At 45.0% G+C, this 22,172-nt stretch overlaps 1 protein-coding gene across 6 annotated transcripts; it reads left to right on the top strand.

Moving 5' to 3' along the window:
- The first annotated feature begins 1,421 nt into the window (after positions 1–1,421).
- Positions 1,422–22,162, top strand: PPID (peptidylprolyl isomerase D). Of its 6 annotated transcripts, none has more exons than XM_055085785.1 (11): positions 1,422–1,629; positions 3,264–3,404; positions 6,232–6,338; positions 8,788–8,976; positions 9,802–9,924; positions 10,089–10,195; positions 11,857–11,998; positions 13,684–13,770; positions 18,942–19,025; positions 20,783–20,825; positions 21,948–22,162. In XM_055085785.1, the coding sequence occupies exons 1-11, from the start codon at positions 1,545–1,547 to the stop codon at positions 21,968–21,970; spliced, it is 1,131 nt and encodes a 376-aa protein (XP_054941760.1). In that variant the 5' UTR covers positions 1,422–1,544; the 3' UTR covers positions 21,971–22,162. The 6 variants fall into 6 exon arrangements, with proteins under 6 accessions (XP_054941760.1, XP_054941759.1, XP_054941757.1 ...); XM_055085784.1 differs by lacking the exon at positions 21,948–22,162 and adding an exon at positions 21,548–21,925; XM_055085782.1 differs by lacking the exon at positions 21,948–22,162 and adding an exon at positions 20,929–21,925.
- The last annotated feature ends 10 nt before the right edge of the window (positions 22,163–22,172 follow it).

The following is a 22,172-nucleotide window of genomic DNA, read 5'->3' as shown; positions in this document are numbered from 1 at the left end:
CAAAGTCTGACAACCAAGTAGAAGTGCTTAGTTATGCTGCCTAGTTAATCAGGATATTCATCTTGGTAAGAATGGTTATGAGGTTACGGCGTAAAAGTGACAATTTTTGGAATAATAAGCTAAAAGCTGCTTTTAAGCTAGTAAATCAGAATAAAAATTTTAATTTTAATGTATCCTTTGACATTTGGAGACAAAGTCAAAGTTACCAGTTTGCAGCCCGGAAATGAGACTGGGTTAGGGAACAGTTTACTTCGACTCCGTTATTTATCAAGGGGCCCAGAGGTTATGTGCTGAGCCCTTCTGGATCTTCAGGGAAACAGAACGGATAAACACCATGAAACCGAAGGACATCAACTCACAAGAAATTAACATTTTACAGTAACAGTTTTTCTTTTTTTGGCTGCGCTGGGTCTTTTGCCCGGCGGCAAGTGGGAGTTTACCTCCCTGACCAGGGATGACACCCGCGTCCCCTGCACTGGAAGGCGGATTCTTGACCACTGGACCCCCAGGGAGGCCCCTACAGTAATTTTAAGGCGCTGGAATTTGAAAGGGTCAGCGCGAGAAGCTGATGGAGCGGCCCCATAAAGGCACAAGGAGACGAACACTCTTGCTAACATTTTCTCAAAAACATTCTCAAGGCCAGACACCGGGAGAAGCGTCGGGGACAGAAAGAGAAAAAGACAAGACAATTCTTGCCCGGGGTTCCATTCTAACGGGAGGAGACAGATGAAGCAGCAAGTTAATAAGCAATAAGAACGCAGCGAAGTGCCAATGACCACACCACCCTTCTCCAGAATTAGGCTGCACGAAGAGGCGAGGGCGTGCCGCCCCGCGGCGGGGCCAGAGGCCTGCACACACGTCCCTACGGGGACGCGGGCGACAGGAAGGCCGCGGTGCCGGGAAGCCTCCGCCCGGGCCCCGCCTCACTCCCACGGCCGGGCGAGGATCGAAGAACAACACGGCCGCCCCGGCCCGGGCAGCAGGGACGGGCCGCCGCCAGGCTGCCCCAGACCCCCGGACTCGGGCATTTCCTGCCCCGTTTCCCAGACAAACGGAGCTTCACAGCTGCGGCCCCTCGCCAGTGAGCGCGGCCCGGAGGCTGGAAGGGGCGTGTCCGTCCGACACGCTCTCCCACACGCCACGAAGAGCCATGAAGCTCGAGCGACAGGGATAGAAACAACTGGGGCTGCTGCTTCAGTGAGCGAGAAAAGAGGGAGGAGCGGGGTCAGAGAAAGAACGGCCAGGGGAACACGGCCGGCGGCGAAGGCAGACGCTGCCGGAGGTCGGAAAGCGACGCCGGAAGTCGGGCGGAGACGCCGGAAGTCGAGCGGAGACGCCGGAAGTCGGGCGGAGACGCCGGAAGTCGGGCGGAGACGCCGGAAGTCGGGCGGAGACGCGGGAAGTCGGGCCGCGGCCTCCTGGCCCGTGTCGGAAGTGGGTCGCCAGCGCAGCGGTTCTTCGCAGACGCAGCCGGCTTTGGGGTTCGGGCTGCGCGGCGGCCACGGGGTGTTCCGAGGCGCTCACGAACGCGTCTGCGGGCCACAATGTCGCACGCTTCCCCCCAGGCTAAGCCGTCCAACCCCAGTAACCCCCGAGTCTTCTTGGACGTGGACGTCGGAGGGGAGCGAGGTGAGGAGGCGGGGCTCCCGGGGTCGGGGTCCCAGAGGTTGGGGCGGGCCCGCGGCCTTGTACCGGTGCCGTGGGGCGTGCGGAAGTTTCTGGAAGTTTCTGTCTGGGGGTGGTGGCGGCTTTTGGGTCTGTCTCGCCCGACTTGGCCGCCCTTTCCCGCCACCTGCTTTTATGTTTGGGGGACATTCAGAAAACCCCGGTTATGCGTTTCAGGGGCTCCCGTCCCCCTGTGTCTCTTGCCACGAGACGTGTATCAGCAGTTACCGCGATATCTGTAAATTAAAACGATTTTTGCGTTTTTTTCTCCATGCTACGGATTCTTAACTTAGAGGTCCGTTCAGCTCGGAGGCCATCGCCTGTGTGTCGGCGTTGGGGAAAGTGAGGTGCGTGTGGCGGTGTGGTTGCCTAGGCTACGGTAGCAGCTCGGAGGCGCCTGAGATCTGGTGAATCAGCGCATTGCTTTGTAGCTGAATTGTCCGCGGTGTGTTTGAATGTGTGGACAAAGGAGACAGCCGCATTCAGGGACCGGGGGGACGGTTATGGATACACACTGTTGGCTGCAAAAACAAAAACAAAAAAAAACACTGTATAAAAGTTCCGGATTTTTGTTTTATTTGGTGGGCACAGCTGAGGACGTTGAGCCCAGGGTGCAGCCTGGCAGATAACTCTGAGGAGTGCTCTGAAGGGCTGAGGGAGGAGCCGGGATATATAGGAGTTGTTGCAACAAAAACCACGTCGTGGGAACATGAAAAGATGACGGTTAACAGAGGAAACCAGACATGTCAAGTTAAGGGATGTAGCGCTTTTCTGTGTATGGGGAGATGCAAGAGCCCGGGCTCACTGAAACCCTTCCCTGGACGTGCACCTCGGCTGCCGGGGCCAGCATCCTGTGCTTTCTGACCCTAGTCTTCTCAGGGGGCACCTTTGGGCTGGCTGCAGCGGCTGAGGGCTCGGTGGGCTTGGCACTGGGCAGCCCGTTTGTCTTTATGCTGAGCTCCCGCAGGGCTCACTGTCCAGGAGGCTGTAATGAGAGGGCTCGATGGGTGCAACATCCTTTGCTTACTGGTGCGGCAGGTGATTCTCTTCCATTGACCACACACACACAGACTTATATGTATCAGTACATTCATTTTGTTTTGAAATTTAGTGCCAGGTTTATCTTTTACCTGCCTTAGGAATTGTCTAGAATGTGAACTTTTCAGCTTTTGCCTCAGAGGCAGCACTGGGCAGGTTCCACAGCGCACAAAGACTACAGCTGTACCTACAGCATGCCAACGTGACCCCTCAGGATGTTTCATTTTCTCCTGTTGGTTACTGGGTGATGGGAAGTTATGAGCACATGTCAGAGAAATTAATCAAGTGAAAACCATTCCTAGTTCATGGTGTCCTTAAATGGTGCTACTCTTCTGGGTGCTGTGTTGGTGATCCTTTGTAAGATGTAGTAAAATAATTGTTTCAAATTCATCTAGATACATGATACTTAACATGAGGTAGACTGAATTTGAATATTAGAAAAATGACCAAAAAAGAGAACTTGGTATTTCAGTCACCATAATTTTACCAACTCTCCTTTTACCGTTTGCTTATTTAGCTGGTTGTTTTGCATACTGACACAGTTTCATTTTTTCTTTCAGTTGGTCGAATTGTCTTGGAATTGTTTGCAGATATTGTACCCAAAACTGCAGAAAATTTTCGTGCATTGTGTACAGGAGAAAAAGGCATTGGACCCACCACTGGGAAACCTCTACATTTCAAAGGATGTCCTTTCCATCGTAGTACGTAGGCGTTTTCTGAATCTGGTTCTCCTTATAGGTGATTGAATCCTGTTCTTTAGAAGTTAGGGAAGAAAACACTAAGTAGAGGGTGAGAGTTAACAATTACATATAATGGATTATTATTCAGCCATGAAAAGTAATGAAGTACTGATACATGGTACCATGGGGACAAACCTTGAAAATATTATGCTAAGTGATAAAAGCAAGACACAAAAGGTCATTTGTTGTATAACTTCATTTATATGAACTATCCAGAGTAGATAAATCCATAGAGACAGAAAGCAGATCGGTGGTTGCCAGGGGCTGGGGTAGAGGGATGGGGAGTGACTGCTTTTAATTTGTACAAGGTTTCGTTTTGGGGTGATGAAAAGAACTTGAAACTAGATAGAGGTGATAATTACCAATACTGTGAATGTACTAAATATCACTGAATTGTACACTTTAAAATGGTTAGTGGTTAATTTTATGCTATGTAAATTTTACCTCAATTAAAAAAAAATCCTCCAAACTGTATGATGCAAAAAAAAAAAAAAAAAAAAAAATTACTGTTAGTTTCCAAAAGGATGCTTTGACGTCTGAGATGATAGCTCAGTTTCATAAAGGTTGGGCTATGGAAGGTGGAATTAATTATGGGAGGGTACTAAGGTTTATTTATACAGAAATAGACTACCCTAGCTTCACCAGGGTGTGGCCATGGTAAACAAACAGAGCTTGGGTAGCTTGACTACCTGGTGACAGAAAGTTATGCCTCCTTCTTGGGCAGGATTGCTTGGGAAGACTGCAGCCAACTTAAAGATTCCGTGTCTTGGACACCTGGTGTGATGTGTGATTAAAACGTGACTTTTCACAGTGTGTAGTCATACCTTTGTTCAGTGATTATTTGATCGCTCCCCCAATAGCCTGTAGGCTCCATGAGTTCGGAAACTGTATCTTATCACCATTTTGTCCTTAACATCCAGTATAGTTATTGAGTAGGCCCGCAATAAATATTTGTTTAATGAATAAACAAATGAGTTAAACTATAATTATGAGTATTTAAATTTTTCTAAAACTTGATTAAGAAAAAATTAACAGTGATTTTATTTATTTATTTATTTGTTTGTTTTTGCGGTACGCGGGCCTCTCACCGCTGTGGCCTCTCCCGTTGCGGAGCACAGGCTCTGGACGCGCAGGCTCAGCAGCCATGGCTCACGGGCCCAGCCGCTTCACGGCACGTGGGACCTTCCCGGACTGGGGCACGAACCCGTATCCCCTGCATCGGCAGGCGGACTCTCAACCACTGCGCCACCAGGGAAGCCCAACAGTGATTTTAAAATACTTAAACTGTTGATTTACTTTCACGTTTAATAAAATACCAAAATATAAGCATACCATGGAGATATTGCAGGTTCAGTTCCAGGCCACCGCAACAAAGCGAATATTGCAGTAAAGCAAGTCACACAAATTTTTGGTTTCCCAATGCATATAAAAGTTATGTTTATACTGTAGTCTATTGTGTGTAACAGCATTATGTCTGAAAAAAAAGTATGTATCTTAATCTAAAAATACTTTATTGCTAAAAAATGCCCAAACAATTATAGTAGTAACATCAAAGATTACTCATCATAGATCACCACAACAAATAATAATGAAGGTTTGAAATATTGCAAGAATTACCAAAATGTGACAAGAGACATGAAATGAGCAAATGCTTTTGAAAAAAATGGCACTGATAGACTTGCTCTATGCAGGATTACCAGAAGCCTTGCAAGTTGTAAAGAAAAAAAACCACCACAGTATCTGCAAAGCACAATAAATGGAGGAGTGCCTGTATGCTAATAAAGGGTGTGTAGAAAAGAGTTCACATAGCAGGCCTGAGGCTGCTGGCCTTAGAACAGTCTACTTGCAAGGGTGGCCATTGCCTGGAGTCAGGGAACGTGGCGCTTGAACCACTCTCTGAATCCTGCAGGTGATTTACGCTGCCTGGACTCTGTGCAATCTGATTTATGCTGGACACTGCTCTCCTTTGGGAGTCTGGAATTTTGCTTCCTGCTGGGCAGACAGTGCCTGCAGGATCAGCCCCAGCAGAGACCTTGGGTGCTGAGTCTCTACAGGGCTCTCCTGGGGAGAAATACTGTGCACATGTTGCTGCATTTCTTTGCTGGGGGGAGGAGGAATGTGCCCTGTGACCGTGCATGGGAGCGAGGGAGCATAAGGGAACACCCGGATTCCTCCAGGCTCTGCCTGTATCTCCTCTGTTTATCATCCAGCTGTGTCTTCTTACTACATCCATGTAATACAGATACCGAGTTCTGTGAGTCCTGGGAAATCTCTGAGCGTGCGGCAGTGTTCTTGGGAACCCTTGCTACTAAGTGATAATATTTGCCGAAGTACTTGCATTACAGTGTAACAAACCTTTTGGGAATAATTGGTTTATTCAGTAGCATTTTTGAGTAACCATTATGTGCCCAGCCATGCACATGGTTACCAAGGAGGAAAAAAGGAGTTGCTGTACTTAATTGTTTGCTGGGAGCGACAGATCATTATGATACATATAATAAAAGGGAGGTAGAATCAAGATGCTGTTGGAGAAAAATAAGGAGTTCCAGTTTTGGGGTCTGACAGTTTTATAGGGGAGGTGCCATACGAACTGATTCTTTGAGTGTTAGTGGGCCATCAGGGAGTAGGAGTAGCTGGGACTCAGATTGTGAAAAGCCTTTTAAGAGTTTACAGTTCTGGACGGGGGTGGGGAAAGACAGGAGAGAAGTTGTCCTTATTACGACATATCTATTAGTCAGCTCTGCTGCAGTCATCCGTAGCTTCTAATGGCGATTTTCCTTTTTTGTAGTTATTAAGAAATTTATGATTCAGGGTGGAGACTTCTCAAATCAGAATGGGACAGGTGGAGAAAGTATTTATGGTGAAAAATTTGAAGATGAAAATTTCCATTATAAGGTAAAGTAGACAAAAACGCGTGTTTGTTGCTGATAATAAAGGTTGTTATGTGTCTGGGATACTTGTTGAATTAGGATAAATGCCTCAGATGTGCTCAGATCTCCTTTGCTTGTGAAAGGCATCATATTTGTAAATATACTTTTTTTTTTGGTTAATAAATTTATTTTATTTATTTATTTTTGGCCTTGTTGGGTCTTCATCGTTGCGCACGGGCTTTCTCTAGTTGTGGCGAGCGGGGGCTGCTTTTCATCGTGTGCGGGCTTCTCACTGCAGTGGCTTCTCTTGTTGCGGAGCACGGGCTCTAGGCACACGGGCTTCAGTGGTTGTGGCACGTGGGCTCAGTAGTTGTGGCTCGTGGGCTCTAGAGCACAGGCTCAGTAGTTGTGGCGCACGGGCCTAGTCACTCCGCGGCATGTGGGATCTTCCCGGACCAGGGCTCGAACCCGTGTCCCCTGCATTGGCAGGCGGATTCTTAACCACTGCGCCATCAGGGAAGCCCCATAAATAAACATCTTTAATATGAAAAAATTTCATCCAGTAATGATTTTATTGGCAAGAATGCAACAGCTCTTTCATTGTGATCCAGGTTTATATACTTAGTAAAGCCAATGTGTTTTTAAGGGTAGCCACCATATGGCAGAACTGTTTCCAGGAAAAATGTGCTCGTCAGAGGGATGGTAACTTGTGCATGTTTATGCTTAAATTTGAAGAGCAACAAAAGCATCGCTAATGTCTGGGATGTCAGGGGATTTGCAAACTAGCAGCTTTGGTTAACGTCCAGGCTCCTAAAGGACATTAGTGATGCCTGTGCCTTCTTATCTTCCTTGTCCCAAGGGTATATGTTGCATCATTCAAGTTATAAGAATGGACATGTAAGTACAAAAGTAAAGTGACTTTATTTGGAAATGAGGAATATGAGCAAGGTTATTAGGATAATTTGAGATAAAATGTCATCAGTCTTTTTTTTGTTTGTTTTTGCGGTACGCGGGCCTCACTGTTGTGGCCTCTCCCGTTGCGGAGCACAGGCTCCAGACGTGCAGGCTCAGCGGCCACGGCTCACGGGCCCAGCTGCTCCGCGGCATGTGGGATGTTCCCGGACCGGGGCACGAACCCGCGTCCCCTGCATCGGCAGGCGGACTCTCAACCACTGCGCCACCAGGGAAGCCCCTTATCAGTCTTTTAAACAGTTTATTGCCTGCAGCTAGTACTGTCACTGGCGCCAAAGAGTTTATAAAAATGAAATGCCTTCATGATAAGGAATTAAAAATCTTGCCAGAAAGACAAGATTAAAACACATAGGACAACTGGAGAATAATATAATAATACGGTAGTAAATGCTAAGTTGATTGTGACTTTCTGTGTATGCTGTAGGAAAAAAGTATGATATATATTAGGGAAGACACTGAGGGGGAACGGGTACTTAAGCTGGGCAAACTGGACCTCGCAAGGTGGCTGAGATTTGGTTAGAAGGAACTAGAATACAGATGCCAGTTTGAGGGAGGGATGTGAGTGAGGAAGGACAAAGGCGTGAGGAGGCTGAGGAAATAAGGTTAATAATATTTAATATCGTGGGAAAAGCACCAGACTTTTGGAAGGGAGAAAGGGAAGCTACCAGAAGGATGAACACTAAGATCATGTGATGGACACGTTGAGAAGAAGCAAGGGGGCCTTTTGCAAGGGCATCTGGTTCTTCCTGCCTTCTACATGCTTGGTGGCCTTGAAGGTGGGACCAGATTTAGGCTGAGGGGTAAAGGCACCTTAGGCGGGAGGGCTAGCGTGAGTGTCGCACGTGCGACCCAACAAGGAGTGCGTTTAGGAAGCTGTAGGGTCGGGTGGAGAGAGGAAGACAGTGGGACCACAGAGCCTTTGAACAGGCTGGGCCAAGGTAGAAGTTGGGTTTCGGGAGGTACACGGCGGTTCCTTTTGGGCACCGAAGAAGTGCTTCACCCGGATGAAAGCCGTAATATTTGGCTCCCTTGGAGAGTAGGAAAGGACCTAACGGAACTTCCAGTCTAGACTGAATGTCCCTCGCTGTTCTCAGTGTAAAGGAAGAATCATAACGTAGGCCTGAGAGCGGGAGCGCTGCTGAGTGCTTTTCAGAAAAAAGCGCCCCCGTCATAAGAAAGGGCAAAGCCGGATTACTAGATCTTCATCTTAAAGATGAAGCGTAAGCATTCTCTCAATATGGCCGGTTTAGAAGTGCCACCCCTGCCTGCCACGATTGTTTCTGTTACTTCATTCGGTCTCATAAGCTTTTCTTAAAGTTTAAAAAGTGATTAAGTATCCCATGTTTTGTGAATTGAAGGTTACAGTTGTTACAAAGTAAGATTACACTACACTGTGTGATCTAAATGGTATTGCAGTCCACCCTAGTTTTGTGAACGGTTGGGAGAGAGTAATTCAGACAATAACCCTAACCTCGGTTTTCTTTAATGGCTTATTCCTGCAGCATGATAAGGAGGGATTACTGAGCATGGCAAACGCAGGCCGCAACACAAACGGCTCTCAGTTCTTCATCACGATGGTTCCGACTCCTCACCTGGATGGCAAACACGTAGTGTTTGGCCAAGTGATTAAAGGAATGGGTGTGGCAAGGATTCTGGAGAACGTGGAGGTGAAAGGTGAAAAACCTGCCAAAGTGAGTACCAAGTGACAGGGTAATACCCTCATTATCCTAGCTGCCGTCTTAGGAAATGTAAGTAAAAGGCTCAGATGATGGTTAGCTGAAAGACATTAGGACGGCTCTTGTTAAAGAAGCCTGGACCTGCCACTTTTTCTTCAAAGCTGTTTTCTACACTGGGAGAGATGAGGGCAGTTTAAAAGGAGGTTGTTATGATTTCAGCATCAGTCTTGCTGATTTTGGTAACTTAACTCTCCTAGACCTGCGAAACTTTGAGTCGGTGTGTATACGAGTACAGAGAGAGCAGGAAACCTTGGTCTCCTCTCTGCCATTTAACTTGTGGTTTAGGCGTGCTCTTGTTATTTAATTTTCCTTGGCCCGTTTCCTCATCTTACATAAATCGTTTAAGGGTTTAGACTGGATTATGTCACTCCAAAGATGCTTGTGTTCTAAATGTCTGTGAATCCACACGGCCACCACAGACCCACCCTCACGGGCAGGGTTGTGAATGGAATCGGAGACTCAGACCTTCAGGAGGGGGGCTGCCACTCAGTGTGCGAAGGAAACAGTGGTCAGTGAGTCGAAGGCACATGCCCCACGTAAGGAGAATTCCACAGGGAATGATGAAGCGTTCCACTTCGTCTGTGTACGCGGAGCTGCGGGACCGCAGCAGCAAGTGCGTTTGTTGCGAAGTGACACTGCTGTGCTCCTTGGAGTGTGTGCAGAGGTGCGCCTCCCGACGCCAGCCCGGCGTGTCAGAAGCGGCTTGGTCGGCGTTGCTCATGCCTTTAAAGTCGTCGTTAATATGGTAGACGCTTTTACAATTTAGGGTTATTTTTGCAGTTGTGCGTTACTGCAGATTGCGGAGAACTGCAGGGAAGGGATGATTGGGGAATATTCCCCAAGGATGGATCTGGTGACAGTCATCCAGACTTCCCCGAGGACGCAGACATAGATGTAAAAGATGTGAGTACTTCCACGTGGGTTAAAGTTTAAGGACTTCAACTGCTAAAAATATTTAGCACTAAAATTTTGAGCTTTTTGTATCAGTCTGTTTCAATCATAGAACTTAGCACTAAACTGCGTTACATACTCAAACCCAGCATATTCGTGTTCTTTCTTTTATACAGGTAGATAAAATTTTATTAATAACGGAAGACTTAAAAAACATTGGAAATACTTTTTTCAAATCCCAGAACTGGGAGATGGCCATTAAAAAATACACAAAAGTTTTAAGGTAATAAAATATTTTAAATAAATTGCTGTAAGAACTTGAAATTGAATTATAAACTGAAATTCAAGAGTTTTTTCTCTTTTTGGCATATTACTTGCAGAGTAACCAGGTGTATTGAAATAGTTGCATTTCTTTGGTTGCTTCCAGATTCTCATTGTGAAAAATTTCAAAACACAGAAAAGTTGAGAATAGTACATGGATAGCCATGTACCTTTACCTATGTTCACCAGCTTTTAAGTTTTGCCACACTTGTTTTTGCAGAATCATTTTGAAAGGAAGTTGCAGATACCGTGACACTTTAGCCCTCGGTATTCTAGCAGGCATTTCCTGAGAAGCCAGGACACTCTTCTACTTAGCCTTAAGACTAGGAAAACATCTCCCAAATATCATTACGTCATCCATATTCAAAGGTCCCCAGTTGTTTCCATTTTGTTTTGTTTTGACGGCAGTATCCATTGTATCCTTGGTTTTATGTCTCTAAGGCTCCTCTAATCTTTAATCTCCACGTTTTTTAGTCACTTGCATTTTGTGGCTTCGAAGCCCGTTGTCTTACGCAGTACCATCTGTGTGTGTTTATTGCTTCCTCAAGATTAGTTTGAGGTTACGTATTTTAGCAAGTACTTGAATAGGTGACGTGTATGTTTCCTATGATACCATGTCCTGAAGGCACATGGCAGTTTCGCCCGTTTTGAGTTTTGGCACTTGGTTAAAGTGGCGTTAGCCACGTCTCTGTTATGAAAGTACCTTTCTCCTTTGTAAATAATAAGTCCTCTGTGAGGTGATAACTGTGAGATTGTGTGAACATCTCATTCCTAGCCTTTCATCCAGTGGTTTCAGCATCATTGAAGCCCTTTGCCTGAATCAGTTATTACACTGACGCTTGCAGAACTGCGATTTTCTCAGTCATTCTGCAGTTACGAGCTGGCATTCTTCTGTTTGAAAGACCCCCCCCCTTTTTTTTAAAGTATTACTGTAGTATTTGATCAATTCAACGAATTATACTATTACCGTCGTTCTTTCTGATGCTTGAAGGCTTCCCGACTGTCCGGCGGGAGCCCCTTTCCTGTATCCCTTTGACTGTTCTGTTAGTCTGTGAGCTCTTGCTTTCTGCCACAAGGTGGTCCAGACCCATCTTATACGTAACCTTGTGTCCAGATCTGAGTTTCTCCAAGGAGCCCTGATTCTTTTCAGTAGGGGACAGACTCTAGAAACCAAATTCTGGGGGCCAGGCCCTTTTCAGTAAACAGCTAGGAACTACAGTAAAAGACAAGTCAGAATCACCACCACAGGGCTCTTCACCTGTCCCCATTCCAGTCCCTGTCCCACAATGACAGCCTTGGTTCCAAAGCTAATTACACTGGAAAGTGGACGATGGAAATCTGAGCTTTACAAATAGAAGTGTTCCTACTGTATCATCTCTAGGTTTGGGGATTGTTCTTAAGTTGGCTTCTTTGAACATTTTGGGAAAGAAGTTGGAACAAGTAAAAATAAAATCCTCTAAAGGAAAGCATTTAATAAAAAGATTGTGGCCATTAAGAACATTAATATTAGCATGTGATGAACTTTTGTATCGGAACTGACACAGCACGTTTTGACCGAGTGGAGGAGAGCAGAGTTAAGTCTTAATGGGGGCTGCTTGCTGCTTGTACCGATGTGTTCTCCAGGTATGTGGAAGCCTCGAAGGCTGCTACTGAGAACGCAGGCGGAGCAAAGCTGCAGCCTGTCGCTTTGAGCTGCCTGCTAAATATCGGCGCCTGCAAACTGAAGCTGTCCGATTGGCAGGGAGCAGTCGACAGCTGTTTGGAGGTAAGTCTGTTGATGTTACCTTTTTGAAAGAGTTGGATGATGACTTACTACTTCGAACAAAAGCAGTTTTATGTGACACTACTGTTATCTTACTGCGGAGGACCTAGTGAGACCCAGTGAAACATAATCTAAGTCACTTTATCTCTTAAGTATTTTGGCCCTCAGTTCTTCCTCTCAGACCATTCATTTAGCTTATAACACTATATCACTTAATTTCTCTGAAGACACTTTCTTCCTCAGCTCATTTATTCACTTAACCGTTGAGCGCCTGTTGTGTGCCAGGCATTGGAAGACAGAGCCAGGAATGACTGTGACTGTGGCCGGCGAGGTTGTTAGCAGAGCGTCGTTGCTTTGCGATCTTGAGCAAGTTCCTACTTGTAGAGTCTGAATTTCTTTATACGCCAAATGGAAATACTGCTTTCCTCCTGGGATTGTTAAGAAGACCGTGTGTAATGCACGTAAAGCGTTTAGCGCAGTGTTGGGAGCAGGTTAAGCAGCTAACAGACACTTCGGTGTTTTAATTGAAAGACCCTCCCTTCGAGGAACTTTTTTGGTGGGAGAAGGAGTCAGTTTCAACATACGGTCGTCAGCACTTGTACAGGGACAGTGCGTGCTGTTGGGACATGCAGGAAGGTCCCCTGCCTTCACAGGGACGTCCGGGAGTGCTAACCGACAAAGCTGGGAAGGTGGCAGCCTGCCTTCCTTAAATAGAGCAGTTATGACTGCCTCCCTCTTGCACAGTTTGTTTGAACAGTTTTCCAAACTAAAACATATATTTTAGAAAGACTGCCTCTAGTAATTTCTATGTGTATTGCACATTAATCTAGGTCACAAAGATCAGCTATGCCCGAGCAAGTGGAAATAAAATGCAATCCTAATTTAGCGCGGTAGGTGGAATAAGGAATACGAATGTATTTATTAGGAGGGAGCATGCGACAGAGGACGAGACCGTTCTTCACTCTGGATCGCGTTTTGACCTCTGTGAGGCAGATAACATATACCCTTTTCAGTAAAATCTGAATAGTGACCTTTAAAAGATGTTACTAAATACACTATTTTTACAGTGTTTCAGAGGAGAAACCTATTAAAAGTTACTCTTGCTCCTGAAGAACCCCAAGATGTCAACTAAATGAGTGTATACAAATTTTTATTCAGAATGTTTTTCTCTTATCAGCTAGGGCCCAATCAGGAGATAGACACCACACAGTAATTCCAAAAGAGAAAGGTTACTGTCAGATACATATAAGGGGCGAACTGGAGTAGCGAGGGGTTGCCTAGGAGAGGGAACGCTGAAGAATCTGGGCGTTGCAGGTGTACGCGTGGACGCATATGTGCAGACACGTGTGTGACGCAGGGGCAGCTGCTCCCTCTGGGCTGCATGGAGGCCCTGGGCCGAGACCCAGGCGCATCGGGGCGGGGGTTGTGCCTCACTGGGTGTCCCTGACCGTAGGGGAGCTCGCGGGAGGCTCGCAGGGACCTGGAAGGGAAGTGGGTCCCTTGCCCATGGGCACTGTGCGCCCTCTGCTGACAAAGCAGCGTGTAACCGGAGGCTCTCGGAGCCCAGCGCCCTTATCACAGAACAGTGAAAGGTTGGTTTGGAGCTGACAGGCAGTAAATGGAAATGCAGCATGTATACTTAGTACTCAGTATTCAGATAAAAATATCAATTGTATAACTTTCTGTAGGCCCTTGAAATAGATCCGGCAAATACCAAAGCACTGTACCGTAGAGCCCAAGGATGGCAAGGACTAAAAGAATACGACCAAGCACTGGTAAAGTTTGGTTTTAAGTTTTACTTTATTTTATTTTTTAACATCTTTTATATATATAATTGCTTTACAATCGTGTGTTTCTGCTCTACAGCAAAGTGAATCAGTTACACATATACATAAGTCCCCATATCTCTTCCCTCTTGCATCTCCGTCCCTCCCACCCTCCCTACCCCACCCCTCTAGATGGTCACAAAACACCGAGCTGATGTCCCTGTGCTATGCGGCTGCTTCCCACTAGCTATCTGTTTTACATTTGGTAGTATATCTATGTCATTGCCACTCTCTCACTTCGTCCCAGCTTACCCTTCCCCCTCCCTGGGTCCTCAAGTCCATGCTCTAGTAGGTCTGCATCTTTATTCCTGTCCTGCCCCTAGGTTCTTCATGACCATTTTTTTTTTTAAGATTCCACATATAAGTTTTAGCATACGGTATTTGTTTTTCTCTTTCTGACTTCACTCTGTATGACAGTCTCTAGGTCCATCCACCTCACTACAGACAACTCAGTTTTGTTCCTTTTTATGGCTGAGTAATATTCCATTGTATGTGTGTGTCACTTCTTCTTTATCCATTCCTCTGTTGATGGACGCTTAGGTTGCTTCCATGTCCTGGCTATTGTAAATAGAGCTGCAATGAACATTGTGGTACATGACTCTTTTTGAATTGTTGGTTTCTCAGGGTATATGCCAAGTAGTGGGATTGCTGGGTCATATGGTAGTTCTATTTTTAGTTTTTTAAGGAACCTCCATACTGTTCTCCATAGTGGAGTGGCTTTATCAGTTTACATTCCCACCAACAGTGCAAGAGGGTTCCCTTTTCTCCACACCCTCTCCAGCATTTATTGTTTGTAGATTTTTTGATGATGGCCATTCTGACCGGTGTGAGATGATACCTCATTGTAGTTTTGATTTGCATTTCTCTAATGATTAGTGATGTTGAGCATTCTTTCGTGTGTCTGTTGGCACTCTGTATACCTTCTTTGGAGAAATGTTTATTTAGCTCTTCTGCCCATTTTTGGATTGCGTTGTTTTTTTAATATTGGGCTGCATGAGCTGCTTGTAAATTTTGGAGATTAATCCTTTGTCAGTTGCTTCATTTGCAAATATGTTCTCCTATTCTGAGGGCTGTCTTTCCGTCTTGTTTATGGTTTCCTTTGCTATGCAAAAGCTTTTAAGTTTCCTTAGGTCCCATTTGTTTATTTGCTTTTATTTCCATTTCTCTAGGAGGTGGGTCAAAAAGAATCTTGCTGTGATTTATGTCATAGAGTGTTCTGCCTATGTTTTCCTCTAAGAGTTTGATGGTGTCTGGCCTTACATTTAGGTCTTTAATTTTTGAGTTTATTTTTGTGTATGGTGTTAGGGAGTATCCTAATCTCATACTTTTACACGTACCTGTCCAGTTTTCCCAGCACCACTTATTGAGAGGCTGTCTTTTCTCCACTGTATATTCTTGCCCCCTTTATCAAAGATAAGGTGACCATATGTGCGTGGGTTTATCTCTGGGCTTTCTATCCTGTTCCATTGATCTGTATTTCTGTTTCTGTGCTAGTACCATACTGTCTTGATTACTGTAGTTTTGTAATATTGTCTGAAGTCAGGGAGCCTGATTCCTCCAGGTCCATTTTTCTTTCTCAAGATTGCTTTGGCTATTCGGGGTCTTTGTGTTTCCATACAAATTGTGAAATTTCTTGTTCTAGTTCTGTGAAAATTGCCAGTGGTAGTTTGATACGGATTGCATTGAATCTGTAGACTGCTTTGGGTAGTACAGTCATTTTCACAATGTTGATTCTTCCAATCCAAGAACATGGTATATCTCTCCATCTATTTGTATCATCTTTCATTTCTTTCATCAGTGTCTTATAATTTTCTGCATACAGGTCTTTTGTCTCCTTAGGTAGGTTTGTTCCTAGATATTTTATTCTTTTTTGTTGCAGTGGTAAATGGGAGTGTTTCCTTAATTTCTCTTTCAGATTTTTCATCATTAGTGTATAGGAATGCAAGAGACTTCTGTGCATTAATTTGTATCCTGCTACTTTACAAAATTCATTAATTAGTTCTAGTAGTTTTCTGGTAGCATCTTTAGGATTCTTTATGTATAGTATAATGTCATCTGCAAACAGGGACAGCTTTACTACTTCTTCCAATTTGGATTCCTGTTATTTCTTTTTCTTTTCTGATTGCTGTGGCTAAAACTTCCAAAACTATGTTGAATAATAGTGGTGAGAATGGGCAACCTTGTCTTGTTCCTGATCTTAGTGGAAATGGTTTCAGTTTTTCACCATTGAGCATGATGTTGGCTGTGGGTTTGTCATATATGGCCTTTATTACGTTGAGGAAAGTTTCCTCTTTGCCTACTTTCTGGAGCCTTTTTATCATAAATGGGTGTTGAATTTTGTCAAAAGCTTTCTCTGCATCTGTTGAGATGATCATATGGTTTTTATCCTTTGGTTTGTTAATATGGTGTATCACATTGATTGATTTGCATATATTGAAGAATCCTTGCATCCCTGGGATAAACCTTACTTGATCATAGTGTATGACACTTTTAATGTGCTGTTGGATTCTGTTTGCTACTATTTTGTTGAGGATTTTTGCATCTCTGTTTATCAGTGATTTTGGCCTGTAGTTTCTTCTTTGTGACATCTTTGTCTGGTTTTGGTATCAGGGTGATGGTGGCCTCGTAGAATGAGTTTGGGAGTGTTCCTCCCTCTGCTATATTTTAGAAGGTTTTGAGAAGGATAGGTGTTAGCTTTACTCGAAATGTTTCATAGAATTCGCCTTCATAGAATTTGCCTGTGAAGCCATGTGATCCTGGGCTTTTGTTTGTTGGAAGATTTTTAATCACAGTTTCAATTTCAGTGCTTGTGATTGGTCTGTAGATATTTTCTCTTTCTTCCTGGTTCGGTCTCAGAAGGTTGTGCATTTCTAAGAATTTGTCCATTTCTTCCAGGTTGTCCATTTTATTGGCATACACTTGCTTGTAGTAATCTCTTATGATCCTTTGTATTTCGGCAGTGTCAGTTGTTACTTCTCCTTTTCATTTCTAATTCTATTGATTTGAGTCATCTCTCTTTTTTTTTTTGATAAGTCTGGCTAATGGTTTATTAATTTTGCTTATTTTCTCAAAGAATCAGCTTTTAGTTTTATTGCTCTTTGCTATCGTTTCCTTCATTTCTTTTTCATCTATTTCTGATGTGATCTTTATGATTTCTTTCCTAAAGCTAACTTTGGGGTTTTTTTGTTGTTCTTTTCTAATTGCTTTAGGTGTAAGGTTAGGTTGTTTATTTGAGATGTTTCTTGTTTCTTGAGTTAGGATTGTTTGCTACAGACTTCCCTCTTAGAACTGCTTTTGCTGCCTCCTATAGGTTTTGGGTCGTCATGTTTTCATTGTCATTCGTTTCTAGGTATTTTTTGATTTCCTCTTTGATTTCTTCAGTGATCTCTTGGTTATTTAGTAGCATATTGTTTAGCCTCCATGTGTTTGTATTTCTTACAGATTTTTTTCCTGTAATTGATAGCTAGTCTCATAGCGTTGTGGTTGGAAAAGATATTTGATACGAATTCAATTTTCTTAAATTTACCAAGGCTTGGTTTGTGACCCAAGATGTGCTCTATCCTGTAGAATGTTCCATGAGCACTGGAGAAGAACGTGTATTCTGTTGTTTTTGGGTGGAATGTCCTATAAATATCAATTAAGTCCATCTCGTTTAATGTATCATTTAAAGCTTGTGTTTCCTTATTTATTTACATTTTGTTAATCCAAGGTAATTGTCGATATGTATGTTCCTATTACCATTTTCTTAACTGTTTTGGGTTTATTATTGTAGGTCTTTTCCTTCTCCTGTGTTTCCTGCCTAGAGGCGTTCCTTTAGCATTTGTTGTAAAGCTGGTTTGGTGGTGCTGAATTCTCTTAGCTTTTGCTTGTCTGTAAAGGTTTTAATTTCTCCGTCAAATCTGAATGAGATCCTTGCTGGGTAGAGTAATCTTGGTTGTAGGTTTTTCTCCTTCATCGCTTTAAATATGTCCTGCCACTCCCTTCTGGCTAGCAGAGTTTCTGCTGAAAGATCAGCTGTTAACCTCATGGGGATTCTGTTATGTGTTACTTGTTGTTTTTCCCTTGCTGCTTTTAATATTTTTTCTTTTTATTTAATTTTTGATAGTTTGATTAATATGTGTCTTGGCGTGTTTCTCCTTGGATATATCCTGTATGGGACTCTCTGTGCTTCCTGGACTTGATTAACTATTTCCTTTCCCATATTAGGGAAGTTTTCAACTATAATCTCTTCAAATATTTTCGCAGTCCCTTTCTTTTACTCATCTTCTTCTGGGACCCCTATAATTCGAATGTTGGTGTGTTTAATGTTGTCCCAGAAGTCTCTGAGACTGTCGTCAATTCTTTTCATTCTTTTTTCTTAATTCTGCTCTGAGGTAGTTATTGCTACTATTTTATCTTCCAGTTCACTTATCCGTTCTTCTGCCTCAGTTATTCTGCTATTGATACCTTCTAGAGAATTAATTTACTGTGTGGTTCATCACTGTTTGCTCTTTAGTTCTTCTAGGTCCTTGTTAAACGTTTCTTGTATTTTCTCTATTCTATTTCCAAGATTTTGGATCATCTTTACTATCATTCTGAATTCTTTTTCAGGTAGACTGCCTGTTTCCTCTTCGTTTGTTAGGTCTGATAGGTTTTTATCTTGGTCCTTCATCTGCTGTTTCTCTGTCTTCTCATTTTGCTTAACTTACTGTGTTTGGGGTCTCCTAGGCTGCACGTTCGTAGTTCCCATTGTTTTTTTGTGTCTGCCCCCAGTGGCTAAGGTTGGTTTAGTGGGTTGTGTAGGCTTCCTGGTGGAGGGGACTGGTGCCTGTGTTCTGGTGAATGAGGCTGGATCTTGTCTTTCTCGTGGGCAGGTCCATGTCTGGTGGTGTGTTTTGGGGTGTCTGTGGCCTTAGTATGTGGGCCTCTGTGGCAGCCTCTCTGCTAATGGATGGGGCTGTGTTCCTGTCTTGCTAGTTGTTTGGCATAGGGTGTCCAGCACTGTAGCTTGCTGGTCGTTGAGTGAAGCTGGGTCTTGGTGTTGAGATGGAGATCTCTGGGAGATTTTCGCTGTTTGATATTACGTGGAGCTGGGAGGTCTCTGGTGGACCAATGTCCTGAACTTGGTTCTCCCACCTCAGAGGCACAGTCCTGACACCTTGCTGGAGCACCAAGAGCCTGTCATCCACACGGCTCAGGATAAAAGGGAGAAAAAAAGAAAGAAGGTAAAATAAAGTAAAATAAAAAATACTAAGAAAAAAATTTTTGTAAGTAATAATAATAATAAAAACCAGACAGACAGAACCCTAGGACAAATGGTAAAAGCAAAGCTATACAGAGAAAATCACCTGCAGAAGCATACACATACACACTAAGAAAAAGAGAAAAAGGGAAAAAAATATATATATCTTGCTCCCAAAATCTGTCTCCTCAACTTGGGATGATTTGCTGTCTATTCAGGTATTCCACAGATGCAGGTACATCAAGTTGATTTTGGAGCTTTAATCCGCTGCTCCTGAGGCTGCTGGGAGAGATTTTCCTTTCTCTTCTTTGTTCACACAGCTCCCGGGGTTCAGCTTTGGACTTGGTCCCGCCTCTGCGTGTAGGTCGCCGGAGGGCGTCTGCTCTTCGCTCAGACAGGACAGGGTTAAAGGAGCCGCTGACTCGGGGGCTCTGGCTCACTCCGGCCGCGGGGAGGGAGGGGTATGAGGGCGGGGCGAGCCTGCGGCGTCAGAGGCGGCGTGACGTTGCATCAGCCCGAGGCGCGCCGCGCGTTCTCCCGGGGAAGTTGTTCCTGGATCACGGGACCCTGGCGGTGGCGGGCTGCACAGGCTCCCGGGAGGGGAGGTGTGGACAGTGACCCGTGCTCGCACACAGGCTTCTCGGTGGCGGCAGCAGCGGCCTTAGCGTCTCAAGCCCGTCTCTGGGGTCCGCGCTGGTCGCCGCGGCTCGCGCCCGTCTCTGGAGCTCCTTTAAGCAGCGCTCTGAATCCCCTCCCCTCATGCACCAGGAAACGAAGAGGGAAGAAAAAGTCTCTTCCCTCTTCGGCAGCTCCAGACTTTTTCCCGGACTTCCTCCCGGCTAGCCATGGCGCACTAGCCCCTTCAGGCTGTGTTCACGCCACCAACCCCAGTCCTCTCACTGTGATCCGACCGCCGAAGCCTGAGCCTCAGCTCCCAGCCTCCGCCCGCCCCGGCGGGTGAGCAGACAAGCCTCTCGGGCTGGTGAGTGCAGGTCGGCCCCGATTCTCTGTGGCGCTCTGAATCCCCTCTCCTCGTGCACCAGGAAACAAAGAGGCAAGAAAAGGTCTCTTGCCTCTTAGGCAGCTCCAGACTCTTTCCCGGACTCCCTCCCGGTCAGCTGTGGTGCACTAGCCCCCTTCAGGCTGTGTTCACGCCGCCACCCTCAGTCCTCTCCCTGCGATCCAACCGAAGCCCGAGCCTCAGCTCCCCGCCCCGCCCGCCCTGGCGGGTGAGCAGACCAGCCTCTCGGGCTGGTGAGTGCCGGGCGGCACCGATCCTCTGTGCGGGAATCTCTCCGCTTTGCCCTCCGCACCCCTGTGGCTGCGCTCTCCTCCGCGGCTCCGAAGCTACCCCCTCCGCCACCCGCAGTCTCCGCCCGCGAAGGGGCTCCTAGTGTGTGGAAACCTTTCCTCCTTCACGGCTCCCTCCCGCTGGTGCAGGTCCCGTCCCTATTCTTTGTCTCTGTTTATTCTTTTTTCTTTTGCCCTCCCCAGGTACGTGGGGAGTTTCTTGCCTTTTGGGAGGTCTGAGGTCTCCTGCCAGCATTCAGTAGGTGTTCTGTAGGAGCAGTTCCACGTGTAGATGTATTTCTGATGTATTTGTGTGGAGGAAGGTGATCTCTGCATCTTACTCTTTGGCCATCTTGAAGTTCCTCTTTTAAATTTTAATTTAAAAAAAAAACGACTTTCATAACTCATAACCTAATATTTCTTTAAATGTTTCTTTTTTTCCAATTAAAGGCTGATCTTAAGAAAGCTCAGGAGATAGCACCAGAGGATAAAGGTAAGTTGGCAGTTTCTGTAGTGGAAGTTCGTTTTGTCTCTTAAGAATTTATCCTCATGAACCAGCATACTCTTTGCCACTTAGAGGTTCATTTGTCCAGCAGATACTGCAGAACGCCTGTTACAGGCCAGGCTCCAGTCACGCTGCAGAAAGCACAAGTCAGGGTCCCTGCCTTCAGCTTACACTCCAGCCGCTTTCCACGTGTCTGAAGACTGTTTGCTCTGCTGTCCTGTAATTCTAGATGGAAGAGCAGCATTAGAAGACACAGTATTTAGGGCGAATTTAGTGTTTGGGACCATTTCTTAAGCCGAACGTGGCCATGACCTAAGTATTCTAGCTACCGAATATGTTTTAGGAAAGGTTTGGAAAGCTGTGACAAAAATAAGCCTGTTTTTCAGATAAACCAAGTACAAATGGTGATTCTAGGTCTAGATGTGGAAATAGGTCTTTGGGGAGGCACTTCATTGGGGTCCCCCCTCTGATGGAAGGGAGAAGGCACATCTGTGTGTAATTCAGTTCTCTCGGTGGACAGTCTCCTAAAATTGTGCTCTGTGGTTTTTATGTTTGTGTGGTCACTTTCTCCAAGTAAAATACTCTGTTAATAGGGCTTAGTTACTCTTTGAAGAGTTATATCATTTTTTATCATACTACAGCATCAGTTTGCTGGTCAGCCTCATTTTTTGGTTTTGAGAAATAACTCATGTTACATATTTATTTTGCAGCTATCCAGGCAGAATTGCTGAAAGTCAAGCAAAAGATAAAGGCACAGAAAGATAAAGAGAAGGCAGCTTATGCAAAAATGTTTGCTTAATAAGGAATTCAGTTTTGCTTAAGTATGCATTGGTTGTCTAAAGCGAGTAAGACAATTTAAGGGTCTTGTCTATTAATGTATGGTCCCTAACGTGCTCCCTCTGAGACTTCAGTTCCCATTGTTCGCAGTCTAGGAATACAGGTAGGGATTCAGTCTTAATAGACCAGTGTTACAAAATGGTGAAGTTGAACTCATTTTAAATGGCTCTCTGCATTGCAAAGGATAATGGTGTCCAGTGTATTTTAAACTCCTAGACACATCTTGTTTGAATAAACAGATGAAAACTTAAGTATGTATGTTGTTTTTCTCAGTTCTTGGATGCATCTCTCTGTGACATGTGTGCAGGGCTGGCAGACGTCTCTAAAGGGTCAGGTAGCCATTACAGTCTGTCACAGCTACTCAGTTCTGCACTTGGAGCTCAGAAGCCCCCGTTGACAGTGTGTAAACCAGGAGGCACTGCTGTGTTCCAGTTAAACTGCGTAAGAAGAGTGGGGGGCTGGACGCCGACCTCTGGTCTAGGAGATACACTTCACTGA

Source organism: Physeter macrocephalus, chromosome 7 (assembly GCF_002837175.3).
Source record: "Physeter macrocephalus isolate SW-GA chromosome 7, ASM283717v5, whole genome shotgun sequence".
Taxonomy (NCBI): Eukaryota; Metazoa; Chordata; class Mammalia; order Artiodactyla; family Physeteridae; genus Physeter; species Physeter macrocephalus.
The sequence above is the reverse complement of the archived record's forward strand: the minus strand, read 5'-3'. Positions and strand labels throughout refer to the sequence as shown.

Excerpts from the sequence above, each read along its gene's own strand:
- PPID (XM_055085782.1), top strand. The coding sequence starts at position 1,545 with ATGTCGCACGCTTCCCCCCAGGCTAAGCCGTCCAACCCCAGTAACCCC. Across the intron at positions 8,977-9,801 it reads AAGGTGAAAAACCTGCCAAA|TTGTGCGTTACTGCAGATTG; the intron begins GTGAGTACCAAG and ends TTATTTTTGCAG. Across the intron at positions 11,999-13,683 it reads CAGTCGACAGCTGTTTGGAG|GCCCTTGAAATAGATCCGGC; the intron begins GTAAGTCTGTTG and ends AACTTTCTGTAG.